We start from the raw sequence: 18,360 nt of genomic DNA on the forward strand, positions 1-18,360 counted from the left end.
CTGTATGAAGCTGACCCTCAAGACTTTTTGGACAGATATGTTACTATGGATGAGATATGGGTTTACCACTATACGCCCGAGACTAAACAGCAATCAAAACAGTGGGTTCGTGCTGGGTCTCCGCCACCCAAAAAGGCAAAGGCCATTTTGTCGGCAAATAAAGTTATGGCATCAGTGTTCTGGGACGCAAAGGGTGTAATAATGGTTGACTATCTCCAAAAAGGTACGACTATAAACTCGGACTATTATTGCGAACTTTTACGTCGATTACGTCGACTTTTACGTCGACTTTGAAAGTAAAAAGACCTGGAGTGCTGACAAAGAAAGTTCTTTTCCACCAGGACAATGCACGCGTGCATAAGTCACTAAAGTCAATGGCAGAAATTCATAATTGCGGGTTTGAATTATTGCCGCATCTGCCTTATTCACCCGATTTGGCACCATCGGACTTCCATTTATTTCCAAACTTAAAAAAACACATGGGTGGTAAGAAATTTTTGACCAACGACGAGGTCCAAGCTGAAGTGGATACCTATTTTGAAGGCCTGGAGGATTTTTTTTTTTAAAGTGGTATAATGGCTTTGGAATCCAGATGGAATAAGTGCAAAGACCTTAACGGGGACTACGTAGAGAAATAAAAATATTATAAAAAAACTTTGGTTTTGATTTCATACTTAAGCCGCGAACTTTTCAATCAGCCCTCATATATCTACCAGATAAAGTTATCACTATCCTTTTCATCACACGTATAAATTACAGTGACAGCTGACATTTATCTGACAGATATTATTTATCTGGCGATTGAAAAACCTGACCAGCCCTGAAAAGGTAAAATTTATAAAATGAAAGCCTACGTTTAACACCTGTTAACAATAGATGGCAACTGACAACAACCTGAACGTGACTGTACATTGATATACAGATATAAATTGAATTTATCTCGCCATAAAAATACTTATTATAGCGGCATACGTGTACGACATAATTATTATTTTCATATGTAGGTTGTTACTTCATAACAACAAATTAATTATAATATAGTTATTTTTTAATATGCATAAAATTAAAATTATTTCTGCTTGGTTCTTTAATGTATAACATAAACCCATCCCTTTTCGTGTCAAATTTTAGTCAAATACGAACCGCGAATTCTTAGCTGCCAGTACGTACAGCAAGAAGGTTATTAGCCGAATAAAATCGCTGATTGGTAGTTAGTGACATTATATGCATTTCAGCTACACTTATCTGTGTGCATTAGTATAAAAGAGATGACTATTGTTTTGTTTACCAATTTTGATTACAGGGCCTGTAAACGTATTGTCTTGTGTAAATGTAGGCGTAATTGTGTATGTGTGCTAAACGGTGCCAAGAATTTGAACGGTAATGTTCTTAAAAGCGGCTTCCATGTTTATCTTACTTCGTTGGGTGCAAACTGTAAATGTCAAGCTACTGGGTCAAGTGCGGTATCGTCAGAAAAAGCTCAAATTGAACATATCAAAACTATTTTTCATATTTTTTTTTGTTGTGGAAAAAAAATAATTTAGAAGAAAAATGTAATAAAAAAAATGTATATATTGTTGTGCCGCAGCATGCGACGTGGCCTTATGCTGATGATGCATAAAGTTATTAAGTCACTTTGAGGATTTTGCAGTGACACCAGCGAGCTTAATGGAGTACCTAAAATGGCATAAGATACTCTACCTCATTATAATCCCACGGAAATACAACGCCTGTGGACGGGATAGCGGTTTAGTCAAAGTAAAAATCATCGGCCACAGACGTAGTGCCATATCACGAGGGATTTGGCACTACGTGAGTAGATTACTAGATTTGTCATATTAGAACATTCCCTAATAGCAAACCATTGAATGTAGTAGGTGGGTTCGCCTGCTGAGCAGTGTCTGTGTTGCAGGGCTCGGCGAGCCTGCAGCTGCCGATCCTGGCGGTGCTGCACTGCATGCTGTACTACGTGGAGCTGAACGCGCCCGCGGCGCAGCCCGTCAACGCCGACCTGCTGCGCGTCGTCGCCAAGTTCATTGACGTCAGTACACTACTACTACTACTATGTACTAAAGCTTTCCATACGTTGAACCCGCTTGTTGGGCTCTCTGTTGTACGTGCATAATTAAAGCCTGACCACAAATATACGACTATTGTCAAGAGGGCGCTGTTATTCTGATGTATGCGGTGACAGTTCAGTATTATGTAGTTTGAAGAAAATAGTTCTAATAACATTCCACAACATGGCGCGTAGTCATATATTTATTTTATTTTTATACACATATCTGGTCAGGCTTTAATTATTGATGACGCATATGAATCCGGCTGTCAATGAAACTGATGTATATGTGAACTTGATAGCCAAATAGGTAACTATGCGCGCACAACTCTATATGGAAAGCGTCTCTTCTTTCTGACTTTCTGCTGACGCACAGATTTTGCAAATCTAATTTGTAATAACACGACAATACGAGCGAAGCCACGCGTATTCGTGTATAAAACGATTTACAATTAGTGAAATATTGATTTTTTCTAAATTTCTCGATACAAAATGAAGTTTTTTGAACAGGACGGAAACAACTACAAAGAGGCGATGAAGATTCTAAAGCTTGTGGTGACGAGATGTTCGACGCTAGTTGTGCCTCCGTATTGGGACAGCCACGCTTCTTCCATTCTTGACACGGAGCTGCATGGAAAAAAGGTAATATCATATTTTATTTGTGCTAAATGGTGGCAACTTTTGAATATTTATATGTGTTTATGGTAGTTTCCAATAGTCAATTGTATTCGTTCTTACAGGAACTCCCTGGGCGGACGATGGATTTCACATTCGACCTGAGTCAGACGCCGGTAATCGGGCGCAAGTATCTGCCTAAAGCCGGCAGTCAGCCCGCCACGGGACCAAGCTCGCTGTCTAACGCCTCTACCGCCACTACTGACAAAGGTGACAACAGCATAAATATACCTACCACACTTTTTATAAACCTGCTTCCTCCTACCTTTATCCCACTTTATGTGGGATATACACTACACGACATGTTTTCGACCCTTCGATTTTTCATCAACTCATACCACATTCTTTCTATATCTTATACTAATATTATAAATGGGAAAGTGTGTGTGTCTGTTTGTTTGTCCGTCTTTCATGGCAAAACGGAGCGACGAATTGATGTGATTTTTTATGTGGAGATAGTTGAAGGGATGGAGAGTGACATAGGCTACTTTTTGTATCTTTCTAACGCGAGCGAAGCCGCGAGAAAAAGCTAGTCTTATATATTCGCTCACACAATTCCCAACGATGTTCTTTTAAATTGAGATCAAATACGGATATTGAGTATATCTGACGTTCCTTGCCTAAAGGGATGACCTTAACTCAAACTCAAAAAATATCTTTATTCATGTAGGCCTAATTACAAGCTCTTATGAATAGTTTATTACATATATATTACGATCTTAATCTAACTTAATTATAACTTAATTCTGCACTAACTACTGTTCTGGACTAACTCCGTACTTAGTGTATGAGTATCTAATTGTACTAGTCCTGTAGTTTATTGCCGTTGAATCGTTATTAAATGTACTTTTGTAGCACATTTAATAACGATTTTAAATGTCCTTATGCTTCGTGCAATGAGAATTTTTTCGTCCAAAATTACAACAAAAATTCGTCTACATAGATATGTAGAAGTAGAAAAGACTTTAAGGCCGATAGTCCACTATCATATGTTTATCATAGAAGTATGAGCATAGGCAACATGCCGTCCTTTTTCTCCAACGTGAAGAAAGAGGACGGCATGTTGCCTATGATCATATTTCTATGACAAACATACGATACTGGACTAATCGGCCTTACGGCCCAGCCACGACATTGGTCTAAGCGCGACAGCGGTGAGCGGCATCCATACGTGCGAATGAAAAGTCCCATCGCTGTGTCTCGCTCCAATGTATGGCCGCCGCTCACCGCTGTCGCGCTTAGCCCAATGTCGTGGCTGAACCGTTAGGCATTTCCATGCCTAACGGTGTGTTCCCACCACAAAGGCTTAAAAAATGTCTGGTATAATGTTGTGTTGTGTGTACAGGTTCGTCAACGTCGGCGTCCACGTCGGCGTCGACGGTGGTGGGCGGGGAGCCGGCGGCGGGCGCGGCGCAGCCGGCCAGCGTGGCGTCGCCGCGCCGCTCGCTCTCGCTCTCGCCCGCCGACGCGCTCGCCTCCGGCTGGAAGAGGCCCTGGATGTCGCAGGTCACTTACCTTTACCAAACACATATTTATGTAACTCCGTATAGACAGCTACAGTCTAAGCAAAAAACGTACCTCAAAACCATAGAGCAAAAGGTACCGGTGGCCTAGATGGCGTTACACCTTTGGGGGACGCTCGGCTAGATGGCGCTAATACCTACCAATATTTTAACACAATATCAAGCTAACAATATGGGCCAAATTGTCAAAACTGAGGTTCAAAAGGTTTAAGCTTGTGTCGAGAGATGGCAGTCTATGCACTGTGATTACACATTTTAATTTGACAGTAACTCTCTATAATACTCGATCCTCTTTGCCTTTACTCTGCTTTGTGTGGTGTTTCTTCTCAGTTTGACTTTATCCTTTACCCAATTAGATAAATGTGGCAATAAATGCAATACCGTCGCATTGTCAAACTGAACAAGCACTTGGACAACTATAAAAGTATTGGCGAGTTGTGTAAGGATTTGAGGAAGTAGTGCGAATGAAATAAATGGGCATTATCGCGAAAAAAGATCCAAAAACTTTTTTCTAAAATAGGTAAATTTAATGTTTTTCCTACTCAAAATTACAAGCCCTTTCGATCCTACTAGATAAAAAAAGTCCCAAATTTAATTTTTCTACTTCGTTACCATTTTTTTAACACTTTGTATAGCGGTTACAAAGTGGAAAAGTATGTTAAATAATAGATAATTATCTATACCATTTTTTTTTCTCTTGTTTTTTGTCCTAGATCGAAAGGGCTCATGATTCTAAGTAGGAAAAACAAAAAATGTAACTACCTTAGAAAATATATTTTTGGTGATTGTTCTCGCGAAAATTCCCAAATATTATAGCACTAAATTACATATGACTGAGTGCCGCGTAAGCTCAAGAAGGGGAGTTGGTAATCTCAAGAAGGCACGAGAGAAAACTGTCACTAATACACGTAATCTTATGAAATATCCAACATTTATACTAGTGGCAGCTATTGGCTACGTGCACGACAATTACGCCCATTACCATGTGAACTTGAAGTGGAAAATGTCAAAAAATGACATGTAAACAAACATATATTTTAACGATTTTTCGTTAATTTTAAATAAATCGAATAACCAGAGCTACTTTTTCAAGTGTAATTTATGTAGGTAGATTATAAAGACATGGATATAATAATAAAATCAGTTTCCAAAGCATTACTCACGGTATAAACTTCCAACCCCAGACCACAGAAAGAGGCAATAAATTGGTGCTGGCAGGGCATATAATGATATGGTATTCGCTAAACCTCCGTCCCGTTAATGCCATATAAAACAAATCTAAACGTAAGTACCTAATCATGTCCGCGGCCGCAGAAATATCCGACACGGGCCTATTCCCAGGCTAGGCCTGAATCTTTAAGCATAATCTTTTACGGTAGGAAAAATACTAAGAGCGTATTGAACAATATTAGGTAAACAAAGCTTAACTATAATTTATTATAATGTTTTGTTTTGACATGTCACTTACGTTTTCTTTTCACGGTAGCTATCCATTTAGTTCTTTGATCCAATTTCCAGTGTGCTCTAAGAAACGCATAGAACATGCAACGACTATTTATGCCATTATTTTTACAATTAACAACGAAACAACATGTGTGCCCCATATCAAACATTACACATTGTATTATATTTTATGAGTTTTGATAGATGACAACCACAATCAGTGTCGATTTTGACCACCGCAAGCACTGCGATCGCTTTGCTTACCCCCTCCATGCACTTCGCACGAAGCCAATTGGAAATTATTTGACTACATAAGAAAAAATATAGGAAAGTCTACAAAGAGAGGGCAGCACCAATTCTGCACCTAGCGAATAGTGATACTCGAATGGTACTCTTTGTGCCAAATATGATAAAATTTGCAACCAATAGAATGCATTGGCCTGGTAACATTGAACAAATTAAATCTACAAGTGTAATATTGATCTTTATGTAATGACAATGACACATTGCAGTAGGTAGTCTATAATTTAAATGATTTGTCCGCAGAGTCGGGTCCGAGAGTGCCTTGTAAACCTTCTAACAACTTGCGGCCAGAGAGTCGGCCTACCCAAGAGTCCATCTGTAAGTATCGAACTACTTAACCTCTGTAAATTAAATTAAATGTATTATACGCAAAGTGAGCTGCCGGGAATCTATCAAACTAACCCTTTGATACAAGCTCGGCAAAGTGACACACTCTCACATAAATTAGAGAACAATAATGACGATAATTTTTATCCATCGCTGCAAATAGGACGATTTACTTACCACTTTATGTTCGAAGGTAACTCGCTAACATACTGTAAATGTGGCAATTGCTTTCACGCATACACCAACACTGCTATTCTGGGTGCTCGAATATACTACCAATATAAGATGTTATGACGTAGGCAAATAATGACTATTGCGACACATAATGGATCACTGTTGTATTCGATTAGGTGTTTAATTTTGCTGAACGCTTTTTATTATCATTTATTCAACGTATCTCGTAACCATTGAGTTGCTACCGCCGCTTGTAATTCATTTCTTACTGAACCATGTTAGTTACCATAATCACTTCAAGTCTCACGGTAATAAATAAAACTATCGTATAAGTATCAGTAATAATTTTGAACACAGTCTAACCCCCTTATTCATAAACGATCACTAAAGTTATCAAGCCGGTAAAGTTCGTTTATCCCTTTCCGACGTATTGGTGTGATAGAAAGGGACAAACGAACTTTATCGGCTTGATAACTTTAGTGAACGATTATGAATAAGGGGGTAAGTGTAGTGAAAACATTTGTATTTTAATAATATCACATCAGCACTAGAGCACGGTATAGGTTGTCGCAACATTAAGTATTCGCCTCTTTGCATATACAAAGAAATTAGCTTGAAATGAAAAGAAGGCGAACGTTTTATTATGTCGATAAATGACAAAATGTCACACATGCAAAGCGTGTTCGGAGTTTGGGAGATAATGTCTTGATCCGTCGAGGCTGCATATTCCAGTAACTATTTAGAAACTTCAAACAGCTGCCTTTCATCTATGTAAATTTTCAACAAATAAGGTCAGTGTGGGGAAGACCGTCTACCCGGAAAGACCGTCTATTGACAATAACTTTTGTGTTTATATATCTACGCCTCTCACACCTCCGAAGGTATACCAGTTTTTCACCCCTAAGCCATTGGTCTTGAATACATATCCCTAGGACGAACACTAGTTAACAATAAACTTGATTCGTGTTTCGAACTCGAGCATCGAGTTCAACATGGTTCCGCAAAAAATTAAGATAAAATAGAAGCAGTCGGAATATTTGTATATCATATATGTAACGGAGTCATTTAATAACCGTTCTTTCTGACTAGTACTATTAATCTACTCAAAACGCGTTCAATTTCTTGTTTTATGTTCAGAAATATGTAACTTAGAAATTGTGCCTACTCAGAAAGTCCGGCATAAAAGAGAAAGGCAAGACCGGCATATCATAAACAAGGAGTTGCCAACCTTTTTTAGGCTTTACTGGAAATAAGTCGAGTGTAAACAATATCAATATATAAGTACGTTTTTTGCTTATGATAGTTGTACCGTTTTTGATTTTAACTTCGAAATACAGTTTTGGTAATGATTCGTATGGTGTTACTAATATCATTCGAAAGTATTAAATAAAAATTACATAGTTGTGAAGAATTATATGTGGTGAACAGAACTAAGCCTACTTACACTGCATTACTCATCATCATATTTAAGATGGTATATATGTATTTGTATAGATTGTGCAACATGCGGCGACAAATATTTCAAAAGAGAGTTATGTATTTTTAAAAATAAAAGTAAGCATTTTGAATCCAATTATTTATTCAAACAGAAAACATAATATTTGCGCACCCTTGAAAAAACATATTTGATAAAGGTTGTTCGTCAGACGGCAGAAACTGAACCCTGCACGGGAAGCATGGTCACGCGATAGACGATAAAATAGCAGGCCGTCCCTATCGCACTATTTGTAAGTGCGGTAGGGACGGCCTGATATTTTATCGTCTATCGCGCGACCATGCTTCCCGTGCTGGAGGCACAGAGGGTCATATCGAAACTATGACTAGTGGCACAAACTGTGCACTTCTCAAGCATTTCGTCTTCCTCGTCGATATATACGCTGGCGTTAGGAAGTGCATCAAAAAAAAGATTCTATCAATACATTCTTCGGAAGATGTATAGACATGACTTGTATATTGTTTGCTATTTTTAATAACTGAAACAAATATTTATGTATTAAGTATACAAATATTTATGTAAATATTTATGTATTAATGACATCTGAATCTCTACTGAGTTTTTGAAGTCGTAATCGAGCAAAATGGGGCAAAGGGTGTTTATTGAATCCTGAACGAAGTAAAGGAATCACTAATCTCGCTACGCTCAGGATTCAAAATTAGAATCCTGAGCGTAGTGAGGATTCAAGTATTAACGCTCAAGGTGGAAATAATTTTGCTACCATGTGACATATACAATTTTTCACATCACCTATGAGGAAATTACCAAAATATTAATAATGAATATACCTACTGCAAATCAGTAGTACGAACTTAATCTACAACAATTTATAAACGATCATGAAATATAATGTCAAAACTCTTTTCATTGAATTAATATGTTATACTGGCAACATAAAATCCTTGAACAGAAAAGAACCATTTAGCTCCTCCAAGACTCGAGTTTGTAATATTCATACTCTCCGAGTTACACACAATGTTTTTCATGACACTTGCAACATAAAAATATGTAGAAAGATAAAAAAATTGAATACGGTACTAGAAATTTCATAACTCCCTTGGGAGAACGATTTTTCTATAACTCACGCTCCGCCTGCGTGTAAAATCACATTTAGTGTGAGAGTGTGATGAAAAAAAATTACGCATTCATTCATACTGTAGTGACTATAGCAAAACCAAGCATTGCTAAGAAATGTTACCAAACTAATTCACGTATCTTAATATCCTATTACGTTTTCTTAATTAACATAGTTTCAAAAACAGATAAGTAGTTGGATTTATATGAGCCTGTAATATCGTGACTAAATTGTATTCGCAGGTGTTCGTTGGAAAAACAGTATTGTGCAATATCTGGACATGAAAAGAAAAGGTTATGAACCCCATCTACGGGACATATGCCGGTCTTGCCTTATAAATAGAAAAATGCTTATATGTTCAAAATTTCAACGTTATTTTAATAATTATCTAGCACATTCTGCCCTGCTATTACGTAAAATAACAATGATCATGGTTTTGGAACCTAGTCTCATATGAAATTACGCGACAACAAGCACTAGACGGTCTTTCTGTGCTCATCGCGGGAGGACGGTCAGCCCGCCGAGCCTTAAAAAAAGTGATTTTTATCACTTAAAAGTACCTTACTTCACCAAAATACTGTAAAAGCTTTGTAAAATATAATATTTGCTATCCCGTAGGACCATGCGCATTACGCCAGACTGCATTAATTATAGAGTTTTATCCACTCAAACTTTATTTCAAATAAACTATGCCGGTCTTGCCCGCACTGACCTTAATCACAGCTCACTAGGTCTAGGAAAGCCTCACCTGGTCAAAACATTATAGCCGCGAATTCCAACCGGTTAGCACGGACTCTGCAAGTCTCTGAAACAAAATAATTTCTTTCTTTGAAAATAAGTACTTAAAATGCAAGTAATTCAACTTGTAGCGTCGACTACGTCTGAGCATCAAGGTTCACCGAGCACTTTACTAAAGTGATCAGATCATCAAATTGTGATATTTCGTTTTTCATACGTGTTCTTAATTTGGCATTACAGTTCTAATACTCGTAAGTCGTAAATTATTAAGTTCAAAAAACAGGGAAATATATTTATACAGCCTGGCGCTTAGAGCTTAGTCACTAGTCAGAGATAAACAAAACATTTAAGTTCTTTGGTATGTGTGTAAAACGATTGACTACAGAATGAAATATTCACCAAGCCCATAGTTTAATTAATATCCATTAAAAATAAAAAAAACCGTTCCGTCTTGATCCATAATCATTGTTATTTTATAATGATGCGCTAGATAAAATAAATTAATATTACACTTGTCACTCAACCATTGTCATATTCGGGCTAGTTACGAAATCTGAATGAGGCTTCTAATTTATATCTTAGGTCATGTTAAAAACCTTTTGATACTCGAGTGGTACATAAGTTCTGAGTTAACTTGTGTACTGTAAAATGGAGTAGTAGACTTAACTAGTATACTGTTCGCAGGTGATATTCAGCCAAAGCTCGGAGCTGCTGGAGCGCGAGTCCTCAATGGCTTCGTCTCTGGAGGAGGTGTCGGGCACGCCCGGCAACGAGCCGTCCGGCGGCGCGCCGCCCACCGACCACTTCGGCGTCTTCAAGGACTTCGACTTCCTCGAATACGAGAGCGAGAGCATCGAGGTCACTCTTACTACGATACTTTTATTAGTCCCCGATTCCCAGATAACCTCTAGACTGTAGAAGGTGATTCAAGACGTCATAGGAATTTGGAAGTTGGCATGGAACCAATGATTTATGAATACATACTCGTACAATAAGAAATCTGTAACTTTTGATCTCCTACCCCTATTCGGGCTGTGCAGTCCATAATAAGTAAAATCAATGCTATAAGACATTTGACTGCGACATTAGACAGTTTGACTTGCATGCCACGGTAAGCGTAAGAAGGCATATACAAATACATAAATCATAATAAAAGACACTTCTCGATAACTGTTTTAAATTTAGTTTTAGATATAAGAACTAAAATTCCAGCTTTTATTAAGTTTAATGTCATAATTCACAAGTTTAAAGTTTGGCGGGGCTGTTAAAAACGCTGCCAAATTATCTTAGCCTGACTCTAGTAAAACTATAGCTTTCCATAAGTTACTAGTCCTTGGCTGATTCTTAGGCCTGATTTAGACGGCGTGCAAACTCGCATACGATTTTAGTGACATTGCGGGTTGTTGAGGCTACATACAATTTTGCACAGCCATCAAATACCGCAATGTAATAAATCTCGTATGCGAGTACTCGTACCGTCTAATTGGGCCATTGCGGAGGAAACCCTAAATTCCCATTTTACGATGATTGCCGTGAGTGTGTGTTAAATTTTGTTTGGTGTTGCAGGGCGAGAGCTCGGACAACTTCAACTGGGGCGTGCGGCGGCGGCTGCTGAGCGAGGAGCGCGACGAGGGCGCCGCGGCCGAGCGCAGCCCGCCGCAGCCGCCGCGGGCCGCCGGCCACCCCAGCGCCGCGCCGCCGAAGCTGGTAACGTATTATCTATCTATATCAATTCCTTCTTTGATTTTAGTCTATCGGTAATTTGATTGGGAAGTATCGGAATGATTTTTTTCATTGTTGGTATTGACAGAAAAATCAATTTTCAACAGACGCTCATAGGAAGGATATTATGGAACCGTTTTTAGGGTTAGAAGTCAAAAAATTACACTCGCGTAGCTTTTTATTACATTACCACATTTGTGCGCCCGGCGCCTGAGCAGCCGGGCGTGGGGAAGATCTCAGATTTTGGATTTATTTTTCCTCGCAAGTGTGTTGAAAAACGACGTATGACACACGTGTGCATTGGAATTACACACATCGGCTCTCTATATGGCCTCGTATCATAATGTACTATTTTACTTGGATTTTTGTATAAATGCTGTTCAAGTATTGGTTATAATATCATCAGAGCGGGCACGAGGACTCGTCAGACGAGGAAGGCGGGTGGGAGGAGGGCGCGGGCGGGCGCGGCGGCGACGGCGACGCGGGCGGCAGCGAGCTGGCGCTGCGGCCGCGCACGCACTCCTTCTCCAGCGCCTCCAGCGGGGAGCCCGACGGTGAGCATTGTGCCAGACCATTTCACATCATACGTAAACTATCAGATATTTTTTTTATACTACGTCGGTGGCAAACAAGCATACGGCCCGCCTGATGTAAAGCGGTCGCCGTAACCTATGGACGCCTGCAACTCAAACAGTGTCACATGCGCGTTGCCACCCCATTCGAAACTTGTACATTCCCTTTTGCTGTGTTAAGTACACAGCAAAAAGGAGTGTACAAGTTCTAAGGAGGGTTCGGGATGCCGACGACTCAAAGGACAATAGACGGAACAAGTTACTTCCGTAAGTCCTCTCGTCATCAGCACACCGCACCCTCGTTGAGCTCTGGCAGCCTTACTCACCGACAGGAACACAACACTATGAGTAGGGTCTAGTGCTATTTGGCTGTTGGGCTCTGCTCTAGATTCGAGCGAGACGATATCCGCTGTGCTGTGCCCTACCACACAAAGTGGAATATCATTCGCCCTACCTCCTATAATTATAAGTAAATCATAGATAGCAGATGGACTTTTGCCTAAGAAAAGAAATTTGACTGTATATGTTTACCTTAAAAAAAATGTACCATTGTGTGTAAAATCTCTTTATTAAGTAGGTTATTCGAGTTACGATAAGCTTTGACTTACTCCTATTATTATTAGGTGACCGCGGCGACGTGACGCCGGTGCCGGGCGCTAGTGCGAGCGCGAGCAGCGGCGGCGGCGCCGTGCGCGACGCGTGGCGCGCCTCCGTGGCCGCGCTGCTGCGCCACGCGCAACACATGCAGCCCATGGCGTTGGTGCACCGCCTGCACACGGTGCTCAAGGTTATTATTACCTACTGTACTATACTATATGTCAAGCGATCGCGGCGACATGAAACTATACTCCCCGTGCGAATTCGATGCCTCTCCTAGCTATCTAAAATTAAAGTAATCACGTCACATCTTCTGATCTGTAAAACATTATTTTAATTTCAAAGTCAAATCTTAAGTGTTGTGAATATATTGATTAGGGTGAATCCACGTAAAAGTAACGTGAGTCACGACTTCATTGATTGTTTATTTGAACTACAGCTGCAAATGAAAGGATCTATGCATGTATCGGGAGAGTAACACTTATTTAGAGATAGATTGTCACTTGAACTTGCATCGTGAATAAATGGAACTGTGTCATAAAATCGTCATATTATATAAACGGTGGACACTCTAATATTTAATAATGCAAACATTGTAAAACATGGAAAAAAAATAATCAGTTACATTTGCCCCCCAGTCGAGATTTGCCCCGCTGTACCTTATCCATACTAATTGTACGGTCCACATACCGCACATTGCCATCTCAGCGAAATTACTTACAATTGCGTAAAGCATTAGAATACGAGTCAGTTCACGTGCATAATTACCGCCCATCACGCGTGTTCTCATTAGCATTTTCATTCATTATTTCGCGCTTTTATACTTAAGGTATTTTAGTGACAATAAAGTGTTTCGGCAATAGTGAGTGTTATCATTACATCAAGCAACCAACAGAATATAACTGGTGTACGGAGCACTAGAAGCCCATACACTAATATTATAAATGGGAAAGTGTGTGTGTCTGTTTGTTTGTCCGTCTTTCACGCCAAAACGGAGCGACGAATTGACGTGATATTATAAATGGACATACTTGAAGGGATGGAGAGTGACATAGGCTACTTTTTATCTTTTTCTAACGCGAGCGAAGCCGTGGGCAAAAGCTAGTATCTAATATTTTTATAAAATAAAAAAAGTGTCACAGGATGAGGTAATAACGGTGTGTGTGTGTGTGTGGTACGCAGGAGGTGACGATGAAGACGGTGTCGCTGTGCGGCGAGTGCGGCGGCGCGCTGGGCGCGTGGGGCGGCGGCGAGCTGGGCGCCGTGCTGGAGCGGCTCGCGGCCGAGGAGCCGCCGCTGCTGTGGGCCGCGCCCGCCGCCGCCGACTGCGCGCGCGTGCGCGACGCCGTGCGCTTCGCCGCGCTAGAGATTAACGAACATTTAGAGACTTACTTCGACAGGCGGGAGCACGCGTTAGAGGTATGTCGTGTTCCCAATTACATGAGTGATTCGCGACCGAGAAGTCACCGCCGCCGCCGAATGCGTTCGTGTAAAGATCAATGAACATTTAGAGACTTACTTCGACAGGCGGGAACATGCGTTGGAGGTATGTCATATTCCTTAATAGGAATTGAGCGGCAATGTGCCTGTAGACTGCGGTCAGACCAAAAAACATCTATACCGTACTTCGATAAACTAAATGAGGCGGTTGCATTTGTATGAAAAAGGATGACGCTTTTCTGCGCCATATGAAAATGAAAATGAAATATTTATTTTTCAAGTAGGCATATTACAATGCGCATATGAACGTCAAATAAAGCTACGCCGGCTCTAACCCTACGCCTCAGCCTCGAGAAGATTTCAGTCCCCCCTCAGTTGGGTGGGGGGTATCCACTATGGGACCGGCAAGAAACTCGGCGGGCAACTTCTTTTCAAAACATTACATCTTATAATTAACATGCATTAAATAACAAGATACAATTTAACATGCAAAAATATTCATCAAAGAATATGAACAGACTAGGTACTCTATGGAAATTAATTTCAATAAATTATATTATTGCTTAATAATACGTCGTTCTTCTTCAGAGAAAACATATCAAATTGTCACAGAAGAAAAAGATAATATGAATCTCAATATCATTAAATATGTAATTTACCTACACAACATAAAATATAAAATATTTGATGTGCTTTCTTATCTGAACTGTGTCCTCTATACATAATACTCGTACAATTATTTTAATTGCTATTCGTTTTTTGTAGTTTCTGGTTCGGGCCATGCATGTTTGTCTGTCAAATAGTCCTCGACTCTGTAATAAGCCTTTAACATCAATGTTTTTTTTAAGTAGTTCTTAAGAGCTGGGAGGGGTAATCTCAAAGCAGTGTCAGGTAACTTATTATAAAAATGAATGCATTGCCCAACAAATGACTTCTGTACTTTACGGACACGAAACTTCTTTATGGCAAGCTTATTTTTGTTTCTAGTGTTATAATTATGGATATCAGAATTCTTAGTGAAACAGTCTAAATTCTTAACAACATAAATTATACTATCATAAATGTATTGGGAAGCTACAGTTAAGATATTAATTTCTTTGAAGAGTTCGGATAGTATAGATATTCAACCGTGTAGTCTATGCGCCCAATTGCGCGTATGATGTAAGGATTGTTTGATCACTTTGGAGCGTTCCAGACGCGTCAGTATAAATGATAATGTTCAATATGTATTGCCTTACTTTAAATTTTTGGTGATACATATATAATAATACACATTATAATATATTATTTGACAGGCAATGGAAGTGTGGCGAGGCAGCCCTCACGAGGAGGTGGTGCGCTGCCTGTACAAGTTGATCTTCCAACTTTTGCTGCTGCTGGAGACCAACAACAAGATGGTGGTCGCCGTCTACCACGCCGCGCTCGACAACCGGGTAACTCGCTTACGGCTGTGTGACTCGACTAGCTTAACCCTTTATAGACATGTCCGGCCTTACAACTCAACCTCGTATAATAATCGCTTTTTAAGAGCAGCCTTTAGTTGTTTTTGAGAGGTCCGTAATGCCAAATCTTTACGAGGCTTTTGTACTTATTGTTACGTAAAATTGTCTGCTGCGAGAGCAGCGTGTGTTTTGACATCGAAATAACACTTAGCCTGTGCTATGAAAATCACTTCAACTTAGCTAAGTTAACTTAGGTTACTTTTCGAGCACAATGCGTTGGTCTCCGAGGTTCCTAAATGGGCGATGCCCTTAGTATTTGCCCTATACTTGTAGTTGGACCTAGTTTAGGGAAAAGGAAAGAATCCACAAACATCTGTCAATATCATTTGAACTTTCTGTCTTTCGTTTTACCGTGAATTTTTAGTGTCAATATTTTTCACTAAACTACACTTTACACGAGTTTCGTCCAGTTAATGAAAATTGGTGGTAACGTTTGATATGTCGTAGGGCGTGGAGATGAGCAGCGCTGTGATGGCGGTGCGCGCGGCGCTGGCGGCGGGCGGCAGCGGTGGCTCTATGGACGCGTGGCCCGAGCACGCGCCCGCGCACGACGACGCGCGCCTGCTGCACCTCATGCAGCGACAGAGGTACACACATACATGCACACATTTATGACAAGCTTTCTCAAGACACACTTGCTCGTAACATACAACTTAGGGCCAGTTGCATCGACCACATTTGACAGACACATCATCATCGTCGTATTCGTTAACTTCCCATACAATAACATTTAACGAATGCTTTAACGATGACAGACGGTTTGATGCAACCGGCCCTTAATGACACGCTTTTAAGGTCGGTTGCACCAAACCGTCTGTCACCGTGACGATGATGACCAGACATCGGATTTCGTGGGGCGAAACTTCTTGACAGCTAAGGGACTTCCTATATCAATTAACTCATTTATCGATACTAGTTCTGTATACTAGTGACCGCCCCCAACATTGTGTGTGTTTTTTGTAACTATTGTTCTGAAGACCAATATGAAATTCATACATAGCGTCTAAAATAAATAGCGTCGAAATAAATTGCGACGAGTAAACTTTTAAAAATGTTTTCAAAAAAGAAGAAGAAAATTGAGTTCTTATTTTATTATATAATATTTTTTTTATACTACGTCGGTGGCAACCAAGCATACGGTCCAGTGCGGTGGAAAGCGGTTACCGTAACCTATGGACGCCTGCAACTTAAACAGTGTCACATGCGCATACTCTTTTAATAAAAAAATATTTTATAAGCAAACCTTTGTGTGATCACTAGTATTTAGAACTAGTATAGATAAATGAGTTTATCGATATAGGAAGTCCCTAGCTGTCAAGAAGTTTCGCCCCACGGAATCCGATGTCTAATGATGACTCTGTCAAATGTGGTTGATGCAACTGGCCCTTAGGCTCATAAGCAGAGGTCGGCGGAGTTGAGCGATTTTCGTGCTCACCCCCTCCGATCTCGCCTAGAAATTACACGCGTGTGCTTTTTTATTCACAAAAGATTAGCAGGAATCGAACGAATAAGTGAATAAAAATTAAGACTGACTTTCGTTCATTCCATTCTTGACAGCTTTCATGGAACGACCTGTAATGGATGATAACGATAGAGTTGAAATTAGAAGTGTTGAGACGCCTAAACGATACTAAACATCCGAATCCATATTCGTCCGAATCAAAGTAAAGCCTGCCTAGAAATATGTATATGACTGCGCGCCTTGTAGCGGACTTTCATTAGAACTATTTTCTTCATACTATTCTGAACTGTCGCCCCATACATCAGAATAATAGTGCCCTCCTGACAATAGTCATATTTTTGGTCAGGCTTTACCAACCTACTTTCGTAACGTATTGATAGATGGGGCGCGGCACTAGCGGTGGCGCGCGAGCGCAACGCGGAGCGCATCCTGGAGCGCGGCGAGCTGCCCGAGGATGACGCCACCAGCCTGCTGCACGTCTACTGCAAGCACCTCGCGCTCAAACACCCTGGTATGTACCCACACCACCACCATCCTCGTACCGCCGCTCTGAAAAATAAATATTTATTTTTCAAGTAGGCATATTACAATGCGCATATGAACGTTAAATAAAGCTACGCCGGCTCTAACCCTACGCCTCAGCCTCGAGAAGATTTCAGCCCCCCCCCCCCCCCCATTAGTTGGGAGGGGGGTATCCACTATGGGACCGGCAAGAAACTCGGCGGGCCACTTCTTTTCAAAACATTACATCTTATAATTAACATGCATTAAATAACAAGATAAAATTTAACATGCAAGAGTATTCATCAAAAAAATATTAACAGACTAGGTAGGTACTCTATGGAAATGAATTTCAATATACGAGTATTATATTGTAGTTTAATAATCGTCGTTCTTCTTCAGAGAAAACATATCAAATTATCACAGAAGAAAAAGATAATATGAATCTCAATATCATTAAATATGTACTTTACACAACATAAAATATTGGATGTGCTTTCTTATCTGAACTGTGTCCTCTACACATAATACAATTATTTTAATTGCTATTCGTTTTTTGTAGTTTCTGGTTCGGGCCATGCATGTTTATCTGTCAAATAGTCCTCGACTCTGTCACAGAGTATAATAAAGAATACTATCGTACAGTATGGCCACTCCCGCTCCCCGCTGAAAGTGCCGCCCACCCCCTCTCGGTTACCTAACAGTTACCGCCTGTCAAAAACGCGAACAGTTGACTTGTCATATCTCACTCA

The 18,360-nt window shown here is 40.2% G+C and overlaps 1 protein-coding gene across 1 annotated transcript in view; it reads left to right on the plus strand.

Moving 5' to 3' along the window:
• LOC125241883 (protein furry) overlaps positions 1-18,360 on the plus strand; it is a 179,952-nt gene that overhangs the window by 157,354 nt on the left and 4,238 nt on the right. The window contains exons 46-58 of the mRNA XM_048150568.1: positions 1,913-2,041; positions 2,570-2,701; positions 2,800-2,944; positions 4,080-4,240; positions 6,247-6,321; positions 10,497-10,670; positions 11,379-11,519; positions 11,941-12,088; positions 12,730-12,893; positions 13,886-14,122; positions 15,439-15,576; positions 16,093-16,232; positions 17,488-17,618. Coding sequence (XP_048006525.1) covers positions 1,913-2,041; positions 2,570-2,701; positions 2,800-2,944; positions 4,080-4,240; positions 6,247-6,321; positions 10,497-10,670; positions 11,379-11,519; positions 11,941-12,088; positions 12,730-12,893; positions 13,886-14,122; positions 15,439-15,576; positions 16,093-16,232; positions 17,488-17,618 — 1,915 coding nt within the window. The remainder of the gene's footprint in view (positions 1-1,912; positions 2,042-2,569; positions 2,702-2,799; positions 2,945-4,079; positions 4,241-6,246; positions 6,322-10,496; positions 10,671-11,378; positions 11,520-11,940; positions 12,089-12,729; positions 12,894-13,885; positions 14,123-15,438; positions 15,577-16,092; positions 16,233-17,487; positions 17,619-18,360) is intronic.

Source organism: Leguminivora glycinivorella, chromosome Z (assembly GCF_023078275.1).
Source record: "Leguminivora glycinivorella isolate SPB_JAAS2020 chromosome Z, LegGlyc_1.1, whole genome shotgun sequence".
NCBI classification, from domain to species: Eukaryota; Metazoa; Arthropoda; class Insecta; order Lepidoptera; family Tortricidae; genus Leguminivora; species Leguminivora glycinivorella.